General features: G+C 41.0%; 1 protein-coding gene across 1 annotated transcript in view; it reads left to right on the forward strand.

Moving 5' to 3' along the window:
• Positions 1–19,867, forward strand: part of Slc9a2 (solute carrier family 9 member A2) — a 91,315-nt gene that overhangs the window by 42,210 nt on the left and 29,238 nt on the right. Inside the window, exons 3-4 of the mRNA XM_008840303.2 lie at positions 4,336–4,586; positions 18,801–19,018. Coding sequence (XP_008838525.1) covers positions 4,336–4,586; positions 18,801–19,018 — 469 coding nt within the window. The remainder of the gene's footprint in view (positions 1–4,335; positions 4,587–18,800; positions 19,019–19,867) is intronic.

Raw genomic sequence — 19,867 nt, forward strand, 5'->3', positions numbered from 1 at the left:
AATTTGCATCCTTGCTTTATCAAATTTCACTGAATTTGTGCAGATTTTTATTCAAAATATACAATTCATAATTTTCACATATATGACTTTTAAATAACCATAATAAATGAGCCTTTGATTATGTGACAGGCTGGAAAACAGCTGTCAAGTTAGTCCATTAATAATTTAGCAAAGAGGCATTACTGGACTTTTAATACTTTAAAAAATGTTTTTAAATATTTTATCTTATTGTTTAAATTTTTGATTTATTTATTTTTGTTTTATGTGTATGATTATTTTGCCTGTACATATCTAAGTGTATCCATGCATACAATGCTAATGAAGGACAGAAGAAGCTGCATGGTCACTTGGAACTAGAGTTACAGACGGTTATTAGCCACTGTGTGGGTGCTAGGAACTGAACCCAGGTCCTCTGCAAGTACTACCAGTGCTCTTAACTGCTGAGCCATCTCTCTATCCCCAATTTTTAATTGTGTGTGTGTGTGTGTGTGTGTGTGTGTGTGTGTGTGTTCACACGAATGCAGTGCCCATGAAGGCCAGAAGAGATCACATGGAGGCCACAAGAGGGTGTCAGAGCTCCTGGAGCTGGAGTTACAGGCCCTTATGAGCTGTCTGATACACATACCCATATATGAAGCAAAACTCGAAAGCTCCAGACTGTATATGTTCCCCTAGATTAAAAAAATTAGCTGGAATGAACTATCTATGCGGCTATAACTAGTTGTAATTAAAAGAATTTTATCTCATCCTGGATCTCTCAGTATCAGGTCCAACGCAAAACAAGGTGGAAGTTGTAGAAGGCTTTCTAGTTGTGGACACAATGCTTGTACCTTGCCATTTCCTCCAACATGGCACCACTGGCATATTTGGCAGTAGACTGGTCAAATTGGACCTTTAATGGCCTGAAAATAGAGTCTATGACTCAGCTTCACTTTTTCAATATTTAAAGAGATTTTTTAATTATTTTTATTTTACATGTGTGTATTGCCTGCATGTATGTAAGTGCACCTGTGTCATGCAATGCCTGTGGAGGACAGAAGAGGGTTTTGGATCCCCTAGACCTGGAGTTAAGGACACTTGTTAGCTGCCGTGTGGGTGCTGGGATTCAAACCTGGGTCTTCTGTGAGAACAGCCAGTGTTCTTAACCGCTGAGCCATCTCTCCAGCCCTTAAAGAGATTTATTAAAAATAAAATGCATCTTTGATAGCCTGAATGGGTTGAGCTGCCAGGAAAGCAGCTTTGTAAGGGGCATGCATGTACCACCGTCTTGATGCCAGTTCCTCTGTGGACATGAGCATGTGAGCATCCTTTGGGGCCTCATTAGTGTGATAAGTGGGGAGGTTACAAGATTGGAGGAGGAGCAGACCCTCTCTGGCTCTAGAAAAAAGAAATTTCTAGTTTTGTTGAGGAAACCTGGTCCTCACTTGAGGAAACACCACCAGTATGAGATCACATATCCCAAAGTGCTGCCTGGTGTGGAAGTACACCGGTGTGTTACAGGTTATTGTAGGACTCCATTCCTTCCTCTTGGAAGGAATGGCAACTTTAGGAAAGTTGCCTCTGAAGACAGATAAAGTTTATCCACGCTTAGGGGTTTCTTTTAGCCATGGAAAATGTTAAGAAATAAGGTTAGAGGCAGAAATGATTAATACAATGTGTCTGTGGTCTAGTGGTGGAGCGCTGCCCCAGACTTTTCGGGGTGTTGGAAATCAGTAAAAATAAGAGAGGGAAGGGAGGGAAAGATGAAGGAAGAGAGGAAGGGAAGGAAGGAGCGAGCCCCATGTATATTGAGACTATCAGGCCTTCCCAAAGTCAGGTAACCAAAGACCTTGAATCTCGGGGATAGAAAATGGAAGGACAGCATTTAAAAAGAACAAATATTGTTGGTGGTCCTAGGGGAGGGTAGATTAGACAGAGGGTGATATGAGACTCCTGGGTGAAGACGGGAGGCAAGCAGGCAGAAGGACAGAACTTCAGTATCTAAGTGGACCTGGAGGGAGACTTTCAATTCAATACCTAAAATGGCATACCACCAAACAATCTGGGAAAGCCGCCTCTCTCCAAGATGTTGGTGACTGTCACCTTTGGCTTCGGCAGTTTGGAGGTAAGGAGTGTGTATATCACCTCTCCAGTTCCCTCTTAGGAAGTGATTGTGGAACAGAGCAGACAGTAGACATATGCTGATTCCTGCAGCAAGTTGAAAGTAGGCAGGGGTGCCTCCACTAGGGAACACGGAACATAGAAATTGTAATAAAGGTCTGGTTGACCCCAAGGAACTTATAATCCAGAAGAAAAGAGGAATAGATTTCTGCCAAGCCTATGATAACAGTGGACTCTATAAATGGCCATGAGCTAGAAGCAGCGATGTGGGATCTGCTGGGACACAGGCTGGTTATCAGGAGCCAGCTGACTCCCTCACACATGGTTGAACCTTGGAAACCTTATCCAGGTCAAGAAACCTGCAATCTAGTATTGCCTCTGACATTTTGTGTCATTTGGCCGTGGACAAACTGCATCAATTTTTACTTTCTCAGAAGCCAAATGAAGGTATGGCACAACCCTTGGCTCCGTTGTCCTTCCCAGTTAACTCTCCTGAAGATTCTGGAAAACACACAGGAAGCCTGCTTTACTTACATTTGACTCTCTAATGCTGTGAAAAAAAAAAAGTGACCAAGCTTAAAAGCCAGTCCATCCTCTTCCAGCTGGCTCCGTGGCTTCCACGCAGGGATGAAAACATATTGCCCATGGAACATGAAGTCAGCAGCATTCTGGAAGCCTTAATTAAACCCACCCTGCCCAGAAACTAAAAGGTAGCGGTTTCATTACTTTCGAGGCATAAAACACACATGAAATGATGGCAGAAACAAGAAACCTCCTTCAGACTTCATATTATCATGCATGCTGCATATGTGGGTGGGACAGGAGGTGGGGATATGAAGTGAAGACTGGTTACCTAGGAGGAGGACTTCAGTTGGCTACTGGTATTGAAGGGTGTGCCTCTTCCATGCTGTGAAAATGTGATAGGACCTTGTAGGGTAAACACATTTTCACTGAAGGCCAATAAGCTTCCCTGTGATACATGGTTTCTGAGCAAAGACAATATGAGCTGGGTGTGTCCCGTGGAAAGCATTTTAAAATGTCATCCTAAGGGGCTGGAGAGATGGCTCAGTGGTTAAAAGCACTGGCTGTTCTTGCAGAACACCTGGGTTTGAATCCCAGCACCCACCTGCTGCCTAACAACCATCCATAACTCAGTTCCAGGGAATCCAACACCCTCTTCTGTCCTCTTCAGGCATTGCATGATGCAGGTGCACTCACACACATGTACACAATACATACATACACATAAAATAAAAATAAGGCAAAAATTTCATTCTAGATGTTATCTGTAAATAATAATGTTTTAGGAAGAATTTGGATAATAGCTTTGAAATCTTCTTTACTTTTAAAATATAGTTTGCCTGATTATACATTTTTACCAAAGATTTTGATTATTTAAAGCCACAGCATTAAGATATGTGAGAAATAACTATACAATAATTGTCCTTTATCATCCACTTGTGTACACAAAAGAAATGCTCTTCTCAGAAACCCAGGAAGGTTAGTCTGTGCACAGGATCATAATGGGGAAGTTATATGGGTTTTTTTTTCTTTTTTAAAAAAAATTATTATTCTTATCTTATGTGTATGAGTGTATTGCCTGCGTATGTATAAGTGCACCTGTGTCATGCAATGCCCATGGAGGTCAGAAGGAAGAGAGTGTCAGATGGATTTCCTGGCATTGGAGTTACAGATGGCTGTTAGCCAGCACATAGGTACTGGGAACTGAACCCGGGTCCTCTGCAAGAGCAGCCAGTGCCCTTAACCACTGAGCCATCTCTTCAGCCTTTCTTTCTTTCTTTCTTTCTTTCTTTCTTTCTTTCTTTCTTTCTTTCTTTCTTTCTTTCTCTCTCTCTCTCTCTGTGCATGCTTGTGTTTGTTTGCATGTGTGTTGTGTGTACATTTGTCTCTGGGTATGTGTGCACATATGTGCGTATGTGAAGGTCTCAGGTTGACATAGGGAGTCTTTCTTGAATACTCTCCTTTGAGTCGGCATCTCAGTTGAACTCAGAGCTCACTGATGCAGGTACTCTGGCTAGCTAGCTGGCTTTGGATATCTCTCTGCCTCCAGAATGCTGGAATTACAGGCTAGCTCAGCACACCCACTCGGCATTTGCTTGAGTGTTGGGGATCCCAACTCCTGTCCTCAGGCTTCTGTAAGCAAGTGTTTTAACTACTGAGTGGTCTCTTCAGCCCTAGAGAGGATCTTGACTGTGTTTCTCTTTACTCCCATAGGTCCTGTACAACTTGTTTAAGTCCTTCTGCCAGATGAAAACCATCGAGACCATTGATGTGTTTGCAGGCATTGCTAACTTCTTCGTGGTGGGAATTGGCGGGGTGCTGATTGGCATCTTCCTGGGATTTATAGCTGCATTCACCACTCGTTTCACACATAACATCCGAGTGATAGAGCCACTCTTTGTCTTCCTGTACAGCTATTTGTCCTACATCACAGCTGAAATGTTCCACCTCTCAGGCATCATGGCGTAAGTATTTCATTGCTAAATGATTAGTACACGTCTTCTAAATTAAGACAGTAAAATTGACTTAGTAGTGTAGAGGGCTATATTTTCTTATTCTAATAATTAGAATTTGATTTTTTTTACCTTTGTTACACAGGAATGAAAGTATATATTAGCCAAATTTATTTTACTATAATCTGAAGCTAGCATGGAAAGCTAGCTAAAAGTTATTTCTTGAATTTCATATAAAACACGACAATGAACTTAGGTTGATCTGTGTCAGACACCAGTATTTTATGAGTCTGATTTTCATGTATTGTGTTCCATGTGGGAGGCTCTAAAATATCCCAATCAGGTCACATCGCCTGAACTGCATGTAGCATTCTGGAGTTGTTATGTGTGTCCCTATAATACTCTTAGTCATAGAATGGTTTATGCAGTCGATTTGATTGGAGTAAAATACCTTAAGGGCACTAAAAGCAGAATGCAATGAATAAGGGATGTGAGCTATAGTTTTTAAGGTATGGAGGTAAATAATGATTCATTTGTTAAAGACATAGCTAATATTTCATTTGCCAACTGACTCTGGAGAAAGTCCTCAAAAGCTTCTACAGATGTGCTGCAGGATGGTAGTGTGTAGAACTCAGGGTGGCCTTTGGGCTGCCACTTCGAAGGAAGCTACTCACTGGGGTGTCATTTTCTTGGGTTGCCCCAAACACTCTCCATAGGGCCAGAGAAGAATATTGTAGTAATGAATAATGGAATGTCTGTTGATCTTGAGATTTACTTGTAGCCATAAGAGCAGGAGGCTGTGTGCTAGGGCCTGCTGAATGTATTTAGAGGTTTCCTGCTGTAACATAGACATCATTCCCTCTGAAATTTTCTCTTCTGACCTGATGCAAGAGATACTTTGATTAAAGACTAATTTCATGCCTCATAGTGGAACTTTCAGGTCAGAAGAAGTTTGTGGTGGAGGAAGTCAAAGGAAAGTGGGACTGATTGTCATAAAAGCCATGAGTTTAAAGGTTGTGTGGTTTTCAGTTTCATAGAGATCCTAAATAAAGCAACATATTAATCCAGTTTGACCCAGTAACGAAGCATTCCTGGTTGCTATTCATATCATTTGTCTGACTTCCAGTTTCTTCACTGTTCTTTGAACAGCACATCATTGAAAATGTGCGATCAGTGGGTTACAAGGCCTGTAAAGAGAGTGTGGGTTGAGCCTGGTGTCTAGTTTCTCAGCAAGGTTGTTTTAGAAACGGTTTTGAAGGAACCTTGGATTTCAGAATGTCAATCCCTGGACCATGTACATATAGTATGTTCTAGAACAATCAGCAGAGCTATCTAAAATGAGTCATTTTTCCTGATGTTCCAGGATGGAAGCTGGGTTGACGATCCATCATAGCTGGAGTTGAATAAGGTTAGAATTGGGCACATCAGAAATTTGAAGGAGGCCTGGGCTTGGAACGTTGAACTACATCAACTTAGGGCCTCTTGTAAAGATGGGATTGTGGGTTTACTTGCAGTGGGGATTCAAAAATTGGACACACATAGAACTTCATATCGTTGCTGAACATCACAAGTAATTCTTTGTTGTGTGTGGATAATAAACAGCTTTTATTTCCAGATTCATAGTGAACATTTATTTTATAACATAGCATGGGGAAAATTCCCTTATTATATTTATACTAATACTGTCATTTTCCATGGTATATCAGAATTGTAAGAGAAGCCTTAAATAAGAAATTCCAAGAGATGAACAGTTTTGCGTCTAGGATTCCCATGCATACCCATTTTCATATGATAGCAAATGAAGGGGCCCATTCACATAGGTGATTCACACAGGCACAGCATTTTCTCTCAGAAGTGGTGTTCTGTGTTCAGTATGTGGGGTGATATGGGGTGATCGGTATGCTATTTAAAGCCTGAACACGTGGGAAGCTTCTGGATGGAATGCTTACAGGTGTGCTCACAGGCACTTTGGAATCCTTCCAGGCTGTAATCACCGTGTCGACCTTAAGAGAAGTTGTCAAGTTTTCTGCATTTAAATTGCACTGGATTTAGATATTCTTATCATATTTCCTGTTACTTCAACTCTTTCTCATCATTAAAAAACAAATTTGAAGGCTAGAGTGGAGACGCTGGGGTCACTGAGCATGCTGAGCACTCTCCTGGTTTGCCAAAAAGAAGATGCCATCGTACAAGGGGCAGGGAGGTTATCCAGGTGGACTGACAATCGAAACACTCCTCCAAGGATTTGTATAGTGGTTACGAAGCATAGCCCACTTCTGTCTGAGGTCCTGGTCCTCCCTGGCTCCCTTCCTTACCTGCTTCCATCCATCCCATCTCCTCGCTCCTCATGTGGCCTTCCTGACCGCTAACTCTTGGTTCAGGAGCTTTGCCTTGGGTGAACTCTTAGACTCTGTCCTGAAATTAGCTCACTCAGTGAGCAAGTAATAAAAGAGTCTGATTAGAAAGAAATTTCCTTCTGTAGAGTAGAGGGCTGGACTTTGGATTGAAAACATAACCAAGCTCTGAGGTTGGAAAGCAGGATTTGTGTCTTGATTTTGGTGAGATGTCAGAAGTAGTGCTCTATAGGTATTCAGAAAGCTTATTTCTGCTGTTTTTTGCTGACATGAGACTGGCTTTCCAAGCTATTCACTGACAACTAAATCAAATACTACGAGATGGAGTTATAGCTTCTTCTGACTCTCAAGTATTTTAGAGATGACATCTGGGCAGTATTAGATTTAATTTTCCCTTGATAGTCTTGCCTAATACTTCAATACGTACTTGAAAGTGAAGGAATTATTTCTACTGTTTCCCTGTTTTCAGGAGTATTTTGGATTCAAACAGGAAAACAAAGATAAAATTACCAGTTAAGTTTTTCTACTTCATTAAAACTTTTGTATTGCGTCCATTTATTTTGTGTGTGTCTGTGAGGTCAGAGCGCAATTTTCAGGAGTCTGTCTTCTCCTTCTACCAAGTGGGCCCCAGGGATTGAACTCAGGTTGTCAGGCTTGTAGGCTAAGCACCTTTACCTACTGAGTCATCTTGATAGCCCCCTTTCTACTTTGTTAATGAAATAAATTGCCACAATAGGGCAAACTGTGTATATTGTGTGTGTGTGTGTGGGGGGGTGTATCTGTGTATAGTTGGTTCCAAGTTTTTTCCCCATGGCACTATTCCTAAAGCTAATGGAAAATTTATACAACCCCCTAAACAAAACATGTTGCATAGCCAAAGCTCTGGACACTTTTCATTGTCAAGCACTATCTAAGTGGACAGAAAGGCAACTAACAGTTATTGATTTTAGTAATTCTTAGCTTCATGCATGAGTTTGGGACTTTGCATTCAGAAAATATTCTGAGAAAAGAAAGTGACAACTACGTTGGTGATAAGGGATTTTATCTACAGCCATACCACCCTGAACGTACCTAGTCGCCTATGATGGTGGGGCATTTTAGCTCATCTTACTTTCTTTAAAAAAAATTTTATTTATTATTATTGTTTTAATTTGTATGGGTGTATATGTAAGGGCAGACATGTTATGTAGTGCTCAGGGAAGTCAGAAGAGGGTATTGGATCCCCTGGAACTGGAGTTATAGATAGTTGTTAGCTGCCATGTGTGTGCTGGAAAGTGTACCTACAGCCTCTGCAAGAGCAGCCAGTGCTCTTAGCTGCTAGGCCATCTCTTCCTTGCCCCTCACCTTACTTTCTTTATCCAAGTTACTATCTGATGGCTTGAATCACTCCTAGAAGTCAAATGCATAAAGAAAGGAACTTATGTGGAAGTTTGTACCCATTTATTTGAGACTAGGGAAGGATGGGATGGAAGTAAGAATGGAGAGACTGAAGAGAGGTGGGAGCTGCTTCTCAGGTGGTTTATAACAAGTAAATTGTTAAATTAAAATCAAATTGTCAAATTTAATTTGAGAATGAAAGCCTTTTATCTAAAATCTACATTTAGTCCCCTACCCCAAGTGCTAAGGATTGAAGCCCCTCAAGGTTTTAATGTGGACATCACTAAGCTTAGCTGAAGAGTGTAACTCTCCCCTGGGAACTCCGTGACTCCTGGACATATTTTCTATGACTGAAGTTGTAAACTCATATAATTTTCAATATTAAAAATACATGCATTGCCTCATCTTCTTGGGGTAAAACAATATCAGAGACATTGTTATCATCTGGGTGTGGTCCTAGTGGCCGATACCTGTAATTCTAGCACTTGGACAGTGAGACAGAAGGATGTCTGTGATTGGAGCCAGTCTGGGCTACAGAGTGAGACCCTGTCTCAAAAACAGAAGACATCATTCTCATCTCTATTTCAAAGATGGACTGAAAACCATTAGTGGGGCCTATGTACAGTACAGTTAACATTCTAAGTTGTCCCAAATGACACATTCTTTTTTTTTTTTGATAGAAACGAAAACAAAATCCAAAACAAACAAATGAACAACAAAAACATTCCTAAATAAAGCTGTACACTCCATTGTTGAAGAGAATCAGGGCTAGACTTCCAAGCTGATGATCACTCTTTCCCCTTCTAACCTGCCTCTGATGCTTCTGTTTATCAGGCAGATTATGCTGAGGGAACGATAGGTTTCCCACTCAAGCATGAGTGAACTTTCCAGAATGCTTGATAGGATGCAAGATAAATCCAATACTCATTGCTTGGCCATCTTATGAAAATCAACACATCATATTCCCATGATGATATAAATTTACCCCAAACAGCAGAACACTGAAGCTGGTTTTCTGGTACATTCCGCTGCAGAATATCCTACCAGATTCCTTTAGTTCTGTCACTAGGGTGGATTTAGAAGTTTGCGAATTCTTCAGAGAGGAAAAACATAGTGGTGTTTGCCTGACAAATTAAGGTGACATAAAAGTTTAACAAGTTGCCCTGTTTCTCCTGCATCCACTTCAAAAACAGTCTACCTCACTGGATAAGTTTGGTTCCACTTGGTTTGGAGACAGTTTTTTAACTAATCTTCACATTCATTTAAAGAAAAGATGTGTGATGTCATTTACTGGCATATGTTTCAGAAATTTGGAATTATAAAAAACATTACTTTCCACGGGCATGTAGTCTAAAATGTAAAACAAAATATCAATCATGAATGAAATTATTCCATTATTGCTGAGAAATAATTATCTTTTCTTTCCAAATGTTTATTTTTTCCAAGAAAACTGATCCTGGAGTGAACAGTCACTACCCAGCTAGGACTTGTGAGAATGGCGTGTTTTGCTATGTTCTAACATTTATCAGTTGACTATAATAGTTTAAACCACAGAAATGGGGCCCAACTCTGTAGTTAAGAGTACTTGCTGCTCTGGTAGATGGCTGGAGTTCAGTTCCCAGAACCCACATGGAGGCAGGCACACAACTGCCTATAAATCCAGTTCCGCGGGGTCTGACGCCCTCTTCTGGCCTCTATAGGTCCTGCACAGGCATGGTGCACATAAACTCACACAGACATACATACATACACTTAAATAATAAATAACCTTTACACCACAGAAATAAATACAAGCAAATTTCATGCTTCAGTTAGATCACCCTAAATAGTTTAGAGAAAGGAATTCAAACACAGTGGTGTTGGGGTTGGAATCGTAAATGACCACCTAAAACATAGAGACTGAAGGCCTGACTGCCAGCCTATAGGAAACCTCCTGTAGGTAGGGCCTCGTGGAAGGAAATTAAATCTCTGGGGTATGTCTGTGAAGGGGTAGTGAGACACCTGCCCTTCCTCCCGTTTCTCAGCTGCTGTAAAGTGAGCAGCCTCTCTACCATCATGATACACTTTCCCATATGCCTTGAAGCAATAGAGCCAGGTGCCCACGGGCTGAATCCCTGAGTCCAAATAAGCATTACTTCATTTTAGATTATATATTTTGTTGATAGACATCTGAGTAACACACAGACACCTGAATGACACAAAGAGTCAAGGCTTGCTTCTCCCACGACCTGTTCTCTTCACCTGAAGGTGATCCCTTCACCTTGATCTCGAAGACCTTCAGTTTGCTTCTCATCAGTTCTCTGGGTGGGGAGGACTCTGAGGAGGACTGGGTGGGTGCCGTGGTGAGGAGTGCCTCACATAGCTCCATTCTACACAGCAGCACTTGCCCTTGTCTTCTCTGCCTTTCCCTCAGTCTAATGTAAGCTCTGACTTTCTAAGTGTTCCCAAGAGATCTGGCCAAGTGCCTGAGTCTGCCTTTCCACGTGTGTCCTCACAGTTAATCCCTAGCTATTTGAGGTAACTTGAGTCATCTGAAGTCCTTGTAGCCAAGAGCCCAGCTCAAACAGTAGATCAAAGCTGTATTAATAGGAGGAGCAGTGTCAAACTATTGTAAACTGAAAATGAAGGTTACTGGGTTATATGAATAAATAAATTCCTGACAAGGACAGGTGTGGACTCATCAGGGTTCTGAGACCAAGGACTTCAATGTCTACCAGATCATCTCTTTGTCAACACTGTCTTCCTTTGTGTGATGGTTAGACACCTCAAAAGCCTAAAAACAGGGTTATGTATAAATTGGGCTTTTTGTGTCTACAACCTGGTCACTGGAGAGTGAATGAGATCTATCCACCCAGTTCTTGTTAGAAAAAAAAAATTAAAGGAAGTACAGTGATTAGCCCCAAGCTTTGGAGAACCGACTGGATTAAACGGCTCTGTTTTATGAGAAGTAAGGCTTGTAAAACTAGTAGACAGCAGTGATTTCACAACCTTTCTTGGACTGAGACAGCCACCCAGTCTATACTGACTACAAGTTATAAGTTACTGAGGGAAAAAATTCACTTTTTATAGGGTGGAAATGATGATGCTTTCAGTGAAGTCTTGTTGATGAAAAGAACATTCTGGAAAGATGGGGGATGTACAATGTAAGGCTCCAGGGTGAAATGCTCGGTGGCTTCCAAGGAACTGAAGTCTGAGGAAGGTAACAGAAAGGAGACTGGGCAGGAGCCATTCAATGCTCGAAGCACAAAAGCAACACAGTTATGTTTCTCTGTTACAATGAATACATTGGGAGAAAGCGTCCACATCTATTTTATATCATTGTTTTGCATTCAACTGATATTTGGATGGTTCTTTTGGTTAAAAGCTATAGGTCATAGCCCTAAGTAGGCCGGCTACCTCCAGAGCTGAGGAATGTGTGTCAGGAGAGGAGGCAGCAAGGTGAAGGTGCTTAATTGTAGACTTGGAACAGAGAATAGTTAGCAAAACGTAATAAAAACCACAGTAGTTCTCAAATCCTGTGTTAGCCTTTAGGTTCACCTTCTGATTATATTTTCAATAAAATGATTCAGTTCTTTTGCACCTTCCTCATTTTTTGAACCCTCTGTCTGTATCCCACTTACTTCCCTAAAACATTCATTGTATTTTGGAATCATGTAGAAGCACCATTCCATGTTAAAATCCTAATGCTCTTGGATGAGGCAAGACATTTGAGTCTTTCCAAGGATTTCCAGTAATTACATGGTCCACAAACCACACTGCTCTAATATGTGTGCCGAGGGCCATGAGGCATTTCCAGAAATGTTCCCAGGACCTGTGCTCAACCCTGGAAATACTCCTATACACAGGTGTTGCGAGGTGCCTGCAATGGCAGGTTCCAATCCCAGTACCCAGTACCAGTGGTCTTTCTCCAGCACATACCAGTTTGGAGTTCTCTTCCTAGAAAACTTTAATGCTGTGGTGAATACCGACCTAATCTTACAGGCTCACTGAGCCTTTTCTCAACTGTCTTTAGCCAGAGTCAGTGGACTCTGTGGCCCTATGATGCCTTGCACTTCACTACTCTGTGGACAATGGCTTGTGATTCTTTGTGTGATCCTTCTGCATGAGCTCATGGCTGCTTTGTGTGCCAAGAGGTGATATATAAACATTAGTCGAGCTGAAAACATTTATGAAGGACAAAGTTTTTAAAGAAGTGCAGAGTCTATGAAAGGGAGAAGGCGGTATGAAGAAGCCTGCATTTATCATAGTCAGATTTACTTATTTCATTTTTGATACTTTAGGAAAGATCATTTAGTGTGCTTGGGCCTTTCTTTGAAAACAATTTTTATTTTAATTTTATAATATGTCAAACTCACTTTCTCTTGGTTGATGGATTTTCTGGAAGAGAAAACCCATTGTATAGTAAATTCATGCACTGGAATAATTAATTTATCTCACATGAGCAGGTTCTTTATTCCATGGGCATGAGTTACCATAAGACCTAGCTTTAATCAATACAGAGAAAACTTTGGATGGATCTTCATCACTGAGCATGCCTTCATGCTTGGCAAAGTTTTAATTGAGAATATATAAAAAGTTAATATTTAAGTTATATTTCCTGGAATTTTATCTGTACTTATAGCTTTTTTATTCTTATTTTATGTGCATGAATGTTTTGTCTACATGTACATAAGTGCACCATGTGTGTGCAGTGCCTGCAGAGTCCAGAAGAGGGCATGAGATCTCCTAGAATTGGAGTCATGGATGATTGTTAGCCATCATATGGGTACTAGGAGCTCAACCCAAGTTCTCTGCAAGAGCAGCAAGTGCTCTTCACTGCTGAGCCATCCCTCCAGCCTCAACATACACATTCTGATAAAAGGAAGGACAGTCTCTGGAAGGCCAGCTCCATGGGATGCTGTGATGGAGTCATGGTGTGTTGCAGAAGAAAGAACTTGTTGGAAGAAATTTCTTCTCACTAGATAGTTAAATGACAGATCATTTAAGTAGAGAGTCTGTTTTCTCCCTAAAGGCTTTGTTAAGGTAGTATTAGCTAGTCTGATTTTTGCTTATGCTATATTTTAAGTGATAACAGGATGAAGAAAACCTCAATTGCTGGTGAACGCAAAAACCACTAATTACAGTGATTTTACTTCTCCATCTCTAAATTGGTGATAATCACCATACATCTATGTTAAAGTGAGGCAAGATAATCACAAAGCAGTATCCACCAGTGAATTCTATACACATCTGACCTCCATGTGATCTCACAGAGTGAAACCTAACACCTGTCAAAACACAGGCATGTTTTTGGTATGTTATATAGGCCAGGCGCTAGAATGGATTTTGAAAATAAAATGACAAGCTGTTGAAGAAAGAAAACAGATTATCAGCATCCTTTAGGTTTGTGTCTAAATCTGTTTTCCAAATATGTGAAACTCCTTCAGAGCTCTCTTTCTGAAGTACAATTTTGTGTATCAAACTACCATTCCTATTAACAGAGCCTCTACGTATTAGTGAGTGTCCTAATTAGCTTTAATTGTCAACCTGACACAGCCTTGAATCATCTGAGATGAAAGCCTTGATTCAGAAATTGCTTATATTGGATTGGTCTGAGGGCATGTCTGTGGGTCATTGTCTTGATTGTTAATTGATACAGGAAGGCCCAATCCACTAGGGGTGGTACCACCCTTAGGCAGGTGGTCCTGAGATACATACAAAGCTAGCTAAGTATGAGCCTGTTTGCAAGCCAGACAGCAAACCAGCAATTAGCGTACCTCCATGGTTTCTGCTTCAAGATCCTGCCCTGACTTCCCTCAAAGATGGACTGTGACCTGTAAGACAAAATAAACTTATTGCTTCCCCAAATTTCTTTTGCTTGTCACAGCAATAGGAAAGCATCTGATTTGAGATGTGTTAATGACATGCTAGACAATATACGAAGCAAGGAGGTGCTTTTCTCTTTCCTAATACTTTCCAGTTGGGTTTAGGAGAAATAGAAATAGAAATGGTAGAGATTAGGGGCAGTTATCATTAAAAGATGTATTTTCCTATTTTCTCCCCCGCTTACAGAATCCAGTTGAAGCTCCTGGCATTAGGTATAACTTGTTCTTTGACCCCCTCCTTCTTTCATGGCTTCTTGATGGTATGATGTGATTACACATTCTCTCTTCTGGCTAGCAGAATCATTCAGTGGTTTCCTGACCTTGCCAACCTCCCTCTTTCTTTCAAGCCTTTGTGCATGTCCAACCTTTTTTTTTTTTTTCTTGAATTACAGTCATCTCTATGAGTTCACCTTGCATGGACTCAACCAATCACAAATCAAAATTATTTGGAAAAATGATTGCATCTGTACTGAATGTGTAGACTTTTCCTTGTCACTATTCCCTGTGAAATAGATTATAATGAACACTTAGTGTTTATATTGTAGTAAGAATTATAAGTCACCCAGAGATGGTTTAAAATGTACCGGGGGATAAGCTGCGGTTGTGTTAGACACTGTCATTTTATTTAAGTGACTTAAGTGTCACTGTAGTTTAGTATTTGCATGGGGCTACTAGAAATGCACTTCTGCAGACACTGAGGGACAAATATACATCCCTCTTCTTTTTTTTTCTTGGTGACCTTTTATTTATTGATGAAGATTTTGCACAAAGTACGTTTTTCTGTGGTAGAACTAACAATTTCCTTCCATGAACTTCCAGCACATTTATTGCTGCTGGTGAAGTTGTTGGATTTCCAGTCACAGTGTACCATTACCTCAAAATCTCTTTGCAATGGAAATACCTTCAGGCTTCTGCTTGAGTGATCATGTGCATTGAGCTTACATGAAAGACCAGAATGGCAATATCTGGAACCTTTGCTCCAGCCCCTCACACATATTGGTATGATAGATGAGCACATACTTCCTGAGTGCTTCTGAGTACCAGGCCTATAGTACCCACTGAATGTGTTTCCCTCGTGAAGTGATGCTGGTAGGGAAACCATTCAGTTCCAATCAGGGGTCTGGCCAGCAGCAGCATCTCTCCTGGTGTTGTGTGAATGGCATAACTGGTGGAAAATAATTCATTTGTCATTCCTACACCAAAGCTATGTTTTATATCACCTCTGGATGACATTTGTTGAGTTTCTCCCCACAGTGAGCTAAACATTCATTTGGCCTTAATCATTCACTTACTGCCTGTGTAATAAGGTAGCACAGGTCAGAAGGCATGTACCAGTGTTGTTTCCAGCCTTGCAAAAAATTGTTTTTCAGATGATAAGTGAAAAATTCCAAAGCCAAGGAGTGAAGGAAACAAATCTAGGCTAAAGAACCAAGGTGCTTGGGGCTGGAGAGATGGCTCAGCAGTTAAGAGCATTGACTGCTCTTACAGAGGACCCAGGTTTGATTCCCAGCACCCACTTGGCAGCTAACAACCATCCATAGCTCCACTTCCAGGGGAATCCAATGCCTTCCTCTGACCTCACAGACATTGTACAACACTGGTGCACTTACACACATGCAGGCATAACACTCATATACATAAAAAAGAATAAAAATAAATAAATAAAAGATTTTTTACAGAAAGAACCAAGGAGTTTCAGCTCTATAGCTAATGGTGATTTAGTTTTCAAATAAAAGTGACTGGAAAAAAATGGGTAATGAGTAGGTGGTATTTATTATTCTCCATATTTGTCTATAAATTTAAACATGTCCTTAATTTTGAAGCATCCTTACATAGGATTAGAATACTTTAAGAAGGAATACAACCATCATAAAATATATGTCTTGCTGGTTTTCTACTTTTTACACTTAAGAAAGGCTCATTAGTTCTTGTTGCTGTGTGCGCCTCTCTATAAATCCCGTTACTATCCAGATTCTTGATAATTTTAGTAACACTTTTGCTCTCATTATTTTTACTAGGAAATCATAATTTCTAAAAGTTAGCTAGGCATAGTAGTGCAGGTCTGAAAACTCAGCTACTCCAGAGGCTAAGACAGGGGCACTTCAGGTTCAAGACTGGCTTAGGCAATAGAGAAAGTTCAAGGTCAAACTTAGTGAGACTTTGTTTCAAAATAAATGTAGGAAGAGTGCAGGAGATGAAGCACAGTGGTAGAGTGTTTGCCTAGCATGGAAAAAGCCCTACATTCAATCCACAGTTACCTCTTCCCCTGCCAAATTAAGCCAAAGTATGGAAGATGTACATTTTCTGAAATGTGATTGACCTGGTACCCTCAAAGATATCTGCCTGTTAATTTATAGAAATTGCTAATAACTTACCTTATAGAACAAGCAGGACTTTGCAGATGCAATGCGATTGGATTCTTAAGATGAGGTGATTGAAATGGATTATTGGGTAGACTTGATGTAATTGCAAGGACCTTTAGGAGGGTCAGAATCAAGGGGACGTGAGGGACAGAGTGATGTGGCCATAAGCCAGGGATTGTAAGCAGCCTTTAAAAGCTAGAGCACACGAGGAACATAGCTCTGTCAACATCTTGATTTTAGCAGTGAAAATGACTTCTGATTGACTTCTACATGATAAACCAGAGTCTGAAGTCATTGAAATTGTGCTAATTCTTTACAGGAGCCATAGAAAGCAAATACGTAGATCTGTGTGCTTGACAACAGAGGAAGTAGGGCTTGGCAGGGCATAGAAATCCTCTCTCACGTAGGACCACTGGGCTCACTCAGAACTCCCCAGGGTGAGGGTAAGGTCTGCCACAGCACTGAATTTGAATCAGACAGACTTCCTGGATAAGCATCCTGGCACCACTTACCAGCTGTGTAATCTTAAGTCTACCTTTGTTCTCCCGTTTAATAAAAGTGAGAATGATAATAGAACTTGCCTCATAAACATGTTATGAGGTTTAACTGATATAAACCATACAAAGCATCTACTCAGTACCTGGCTCATAGGAAAGGGTCTATAAACATCAACTATTATTGTATAAGCCCTCAGCTATTCAAAGGCTGTGCAATGTGTTGTTCCTGCTCACTTTTATTAGCCCATTTAATAAGGCCTTTCTTTCTTTTGGAAACCACATAAATTATACCTTCTTCACCCATATAAATCTAAAAGACATGCTTTCTTATTCTGGCAGCAATGTCATTGCATGGCCCTTGTGTTGGTGGAGTGTTTTGTTTTAATATGGGGCACAAAATAAATACATGTGTTGTTTGTGTGACAAACAGGTCTGTTCCTTGCAAAGAAAGGCTTGTGGTTACTTGTTAGGTCTAATCTTGGAGTAACTAAGGTATGCAACATTCTCCCAGACCTACAGAGGGTTTCCTTAGGATGGGAGAAATCTTAGGGTGAGGAGGACCATGCTGCCCAGGAAGAGGGGCAGGGCACTCAGTGCCAGTGTGGCTCTAGAGTTTTAGGAACATGGGAAACAGATCTGTCATGATTCACAGCTGATTTATGGCTTGGTTCTCACTCAGTGTAAGGTAGGGAGGCTTAGTAAAAATCCCATCTCCCTGTTTCACCCTTCAGCATCTTCTGGTAATGAAGTCTTTTGGTACTTTCTGGTAACTGTGACTCCAGATGTGTCTTAGAGTATGCTAGATCCTGCTAAACTTCCCTCCTTGGGTGGCATTTGAGTTGGTTGGGGGTGATATTCCGAACAGGCAGGAACCTGTATGACCAGGAAAGTGGAAAAACGTCAGGAATGAAGGCATGTTTGGCAAATGATAGCCATAAAGGCCTAAAATGTGTGCCAGGTGGAAAGAGTGCAGGATGTGAAACTGCTACGGTCCAGTGACGAAGGTGGGCAGAGCTTGTGGTACCATACGCTTTATCTTCGTCCACAGTGTGTAAAGGCCATGTCAAAACAGTTACTACGTTAGTGGAAGTGAAGAGCAGTGTGGCCCCAAAGGTCTGGGAGGAAAAGACTAATACAAAGAAACAAAGGAACTTACTTCACTTAGAAGTTATTTGGAGCCTATTGATACATTTTGAATTTCACAGAAGTAGACCCAATTGGGAAGTGGAAATGAGATCCAGAACTAAGGCAAGGTGATGAGGAAAAGGCTCAGTGGTCCAGGGAATATTCAGGAGGAATAATTGAAAATGACTGGCATTCAGCTATATGGAGAGGGATGTGGTAAGGAAGTGTGATGTGGAGAGGAGCCCAGTGCAACTCTAGCACCAGGTGTAGGCTTTTATGTGATGGTTTAGGATTGTTAGATAATGAAGGAATCTAGTGTGTGCAGGTGGAAATCTATTTTGAATTTGTTTTATTTGGGGCGCTCAAAGAGAGTTAATGGTGCTGGTGACCATGAACTAGATCTGGAATAAGCCAGCTGAGGGGACTGGAGAGCTGAATGGAGCAGAGTACCGCAAACCTTGGGTATCAATGAAGACCTTCAGAGAGAGTAAGATGTTCAAAGTTTGCATGCAAATAGCAGTCACTCATAAAAATCAATCAGCCCCAAGTAGAAGGGAGAATAATTATGTAGTGTCTAGGAGCTGACTCTGGTATTCTGATTGGGATCTTGGCCGTGTTTAAATAGAAGCTGCCTCTTCCCTTTCAGAATCACTGCGTGTGCCATGACTATGAATAAGTATGTAGAAGAAAATGTATCGCAGAAGTCTTACACAACCATCAAGTATTTCATGAAGATGCTGAGCAGCGTCAGTGAGACCTTGATCTTCATCTTCATGGGTGTGTCCACTGTTGGGAAGAACCATGAGTGGAACTGGGCTTTCGTCTGCTTCACCCTGGCCTTCTGTTTGATCTGGAGAGCACTGGGTAAGGAGCACTCTCGGCATTGGCATGAACACAGTGGAACTTCTCGCCTCTTTCTGCTGAGGCGGCTTCTTGATCTTCATTTCCTCTTCCTCTGCCCTGCTTCTGGCTGTGCTTCCTCTCACTTCTCCTCTTCTTCTCACTGCTCTCCTCCTCCTCCTCCTCCTTCTTCTTCCTCTCTCTCTCTCTCTCTCTCTCTCTCTCTCTCTCTCGTCCTCCTTTCTTAAACCTTTTTCCTTGAGTAACCCCAGGCCTTTACTGTAGGTAACATTAGTTTTTCTTGGTTCTCTGATTCCTGTAGGTGAAGACGTGTTATCCCTGAACAGTGAGAACAAGGCCTGGAATATTAGCAAGCACAGAAACCAGGAAGAGTTCTGGGCCTTTTTTTAAAAAAAATTTATTTAATAACCACACAAACAGAAGAAACATTTCATTACAACAGCACTGACATATTCAATAACAATTTCCAGAGCTAAGATGCATCTCTTTCAAAACTGACTGTAAATTTTTAGGTTTACCGTTGAATTGATACAGTTATACAATATTGTACTCCGTATAACCCCTATAAGACATAAAATTAAATAAAGTTTTAAACTTTAAAAAGATCTCCATTTCATTGTTAAAGTACAGTGTCATACAGAAAAATTCATTTTTAATACAGTTGACACTATGATACACATGTGTTTCTGTTCTGGTTTGTTTCTTCATTGCTGTGACAAAACACTCTGACCACTACCAACTTGGGGAGGAAAGGGTTTATTTGTCTTACATTTCCAAGGTCACAGTTCATCATGGAGCCCAAGGTAGGAACTCAGGGCAGGAACCTGGAAGCAGGAGCTGGAGCATAGGCCA

This window comes from Nannospalax galili, unplaced genomic scaffold (genome assembly GCF_000622305.1).
Source record: "Nannospalax galili isolate Female #2095 unplaced genomic scaffold, S.galili_v1.0 scaffold299, whole genome shotgun sequence".
Classification (NCBI taxonomy): Eukaryota; Metazoa; Chordata; class Mammalia; order Rodentia; family Spalacidae; genus Nannospalax; species Nannospalax galili.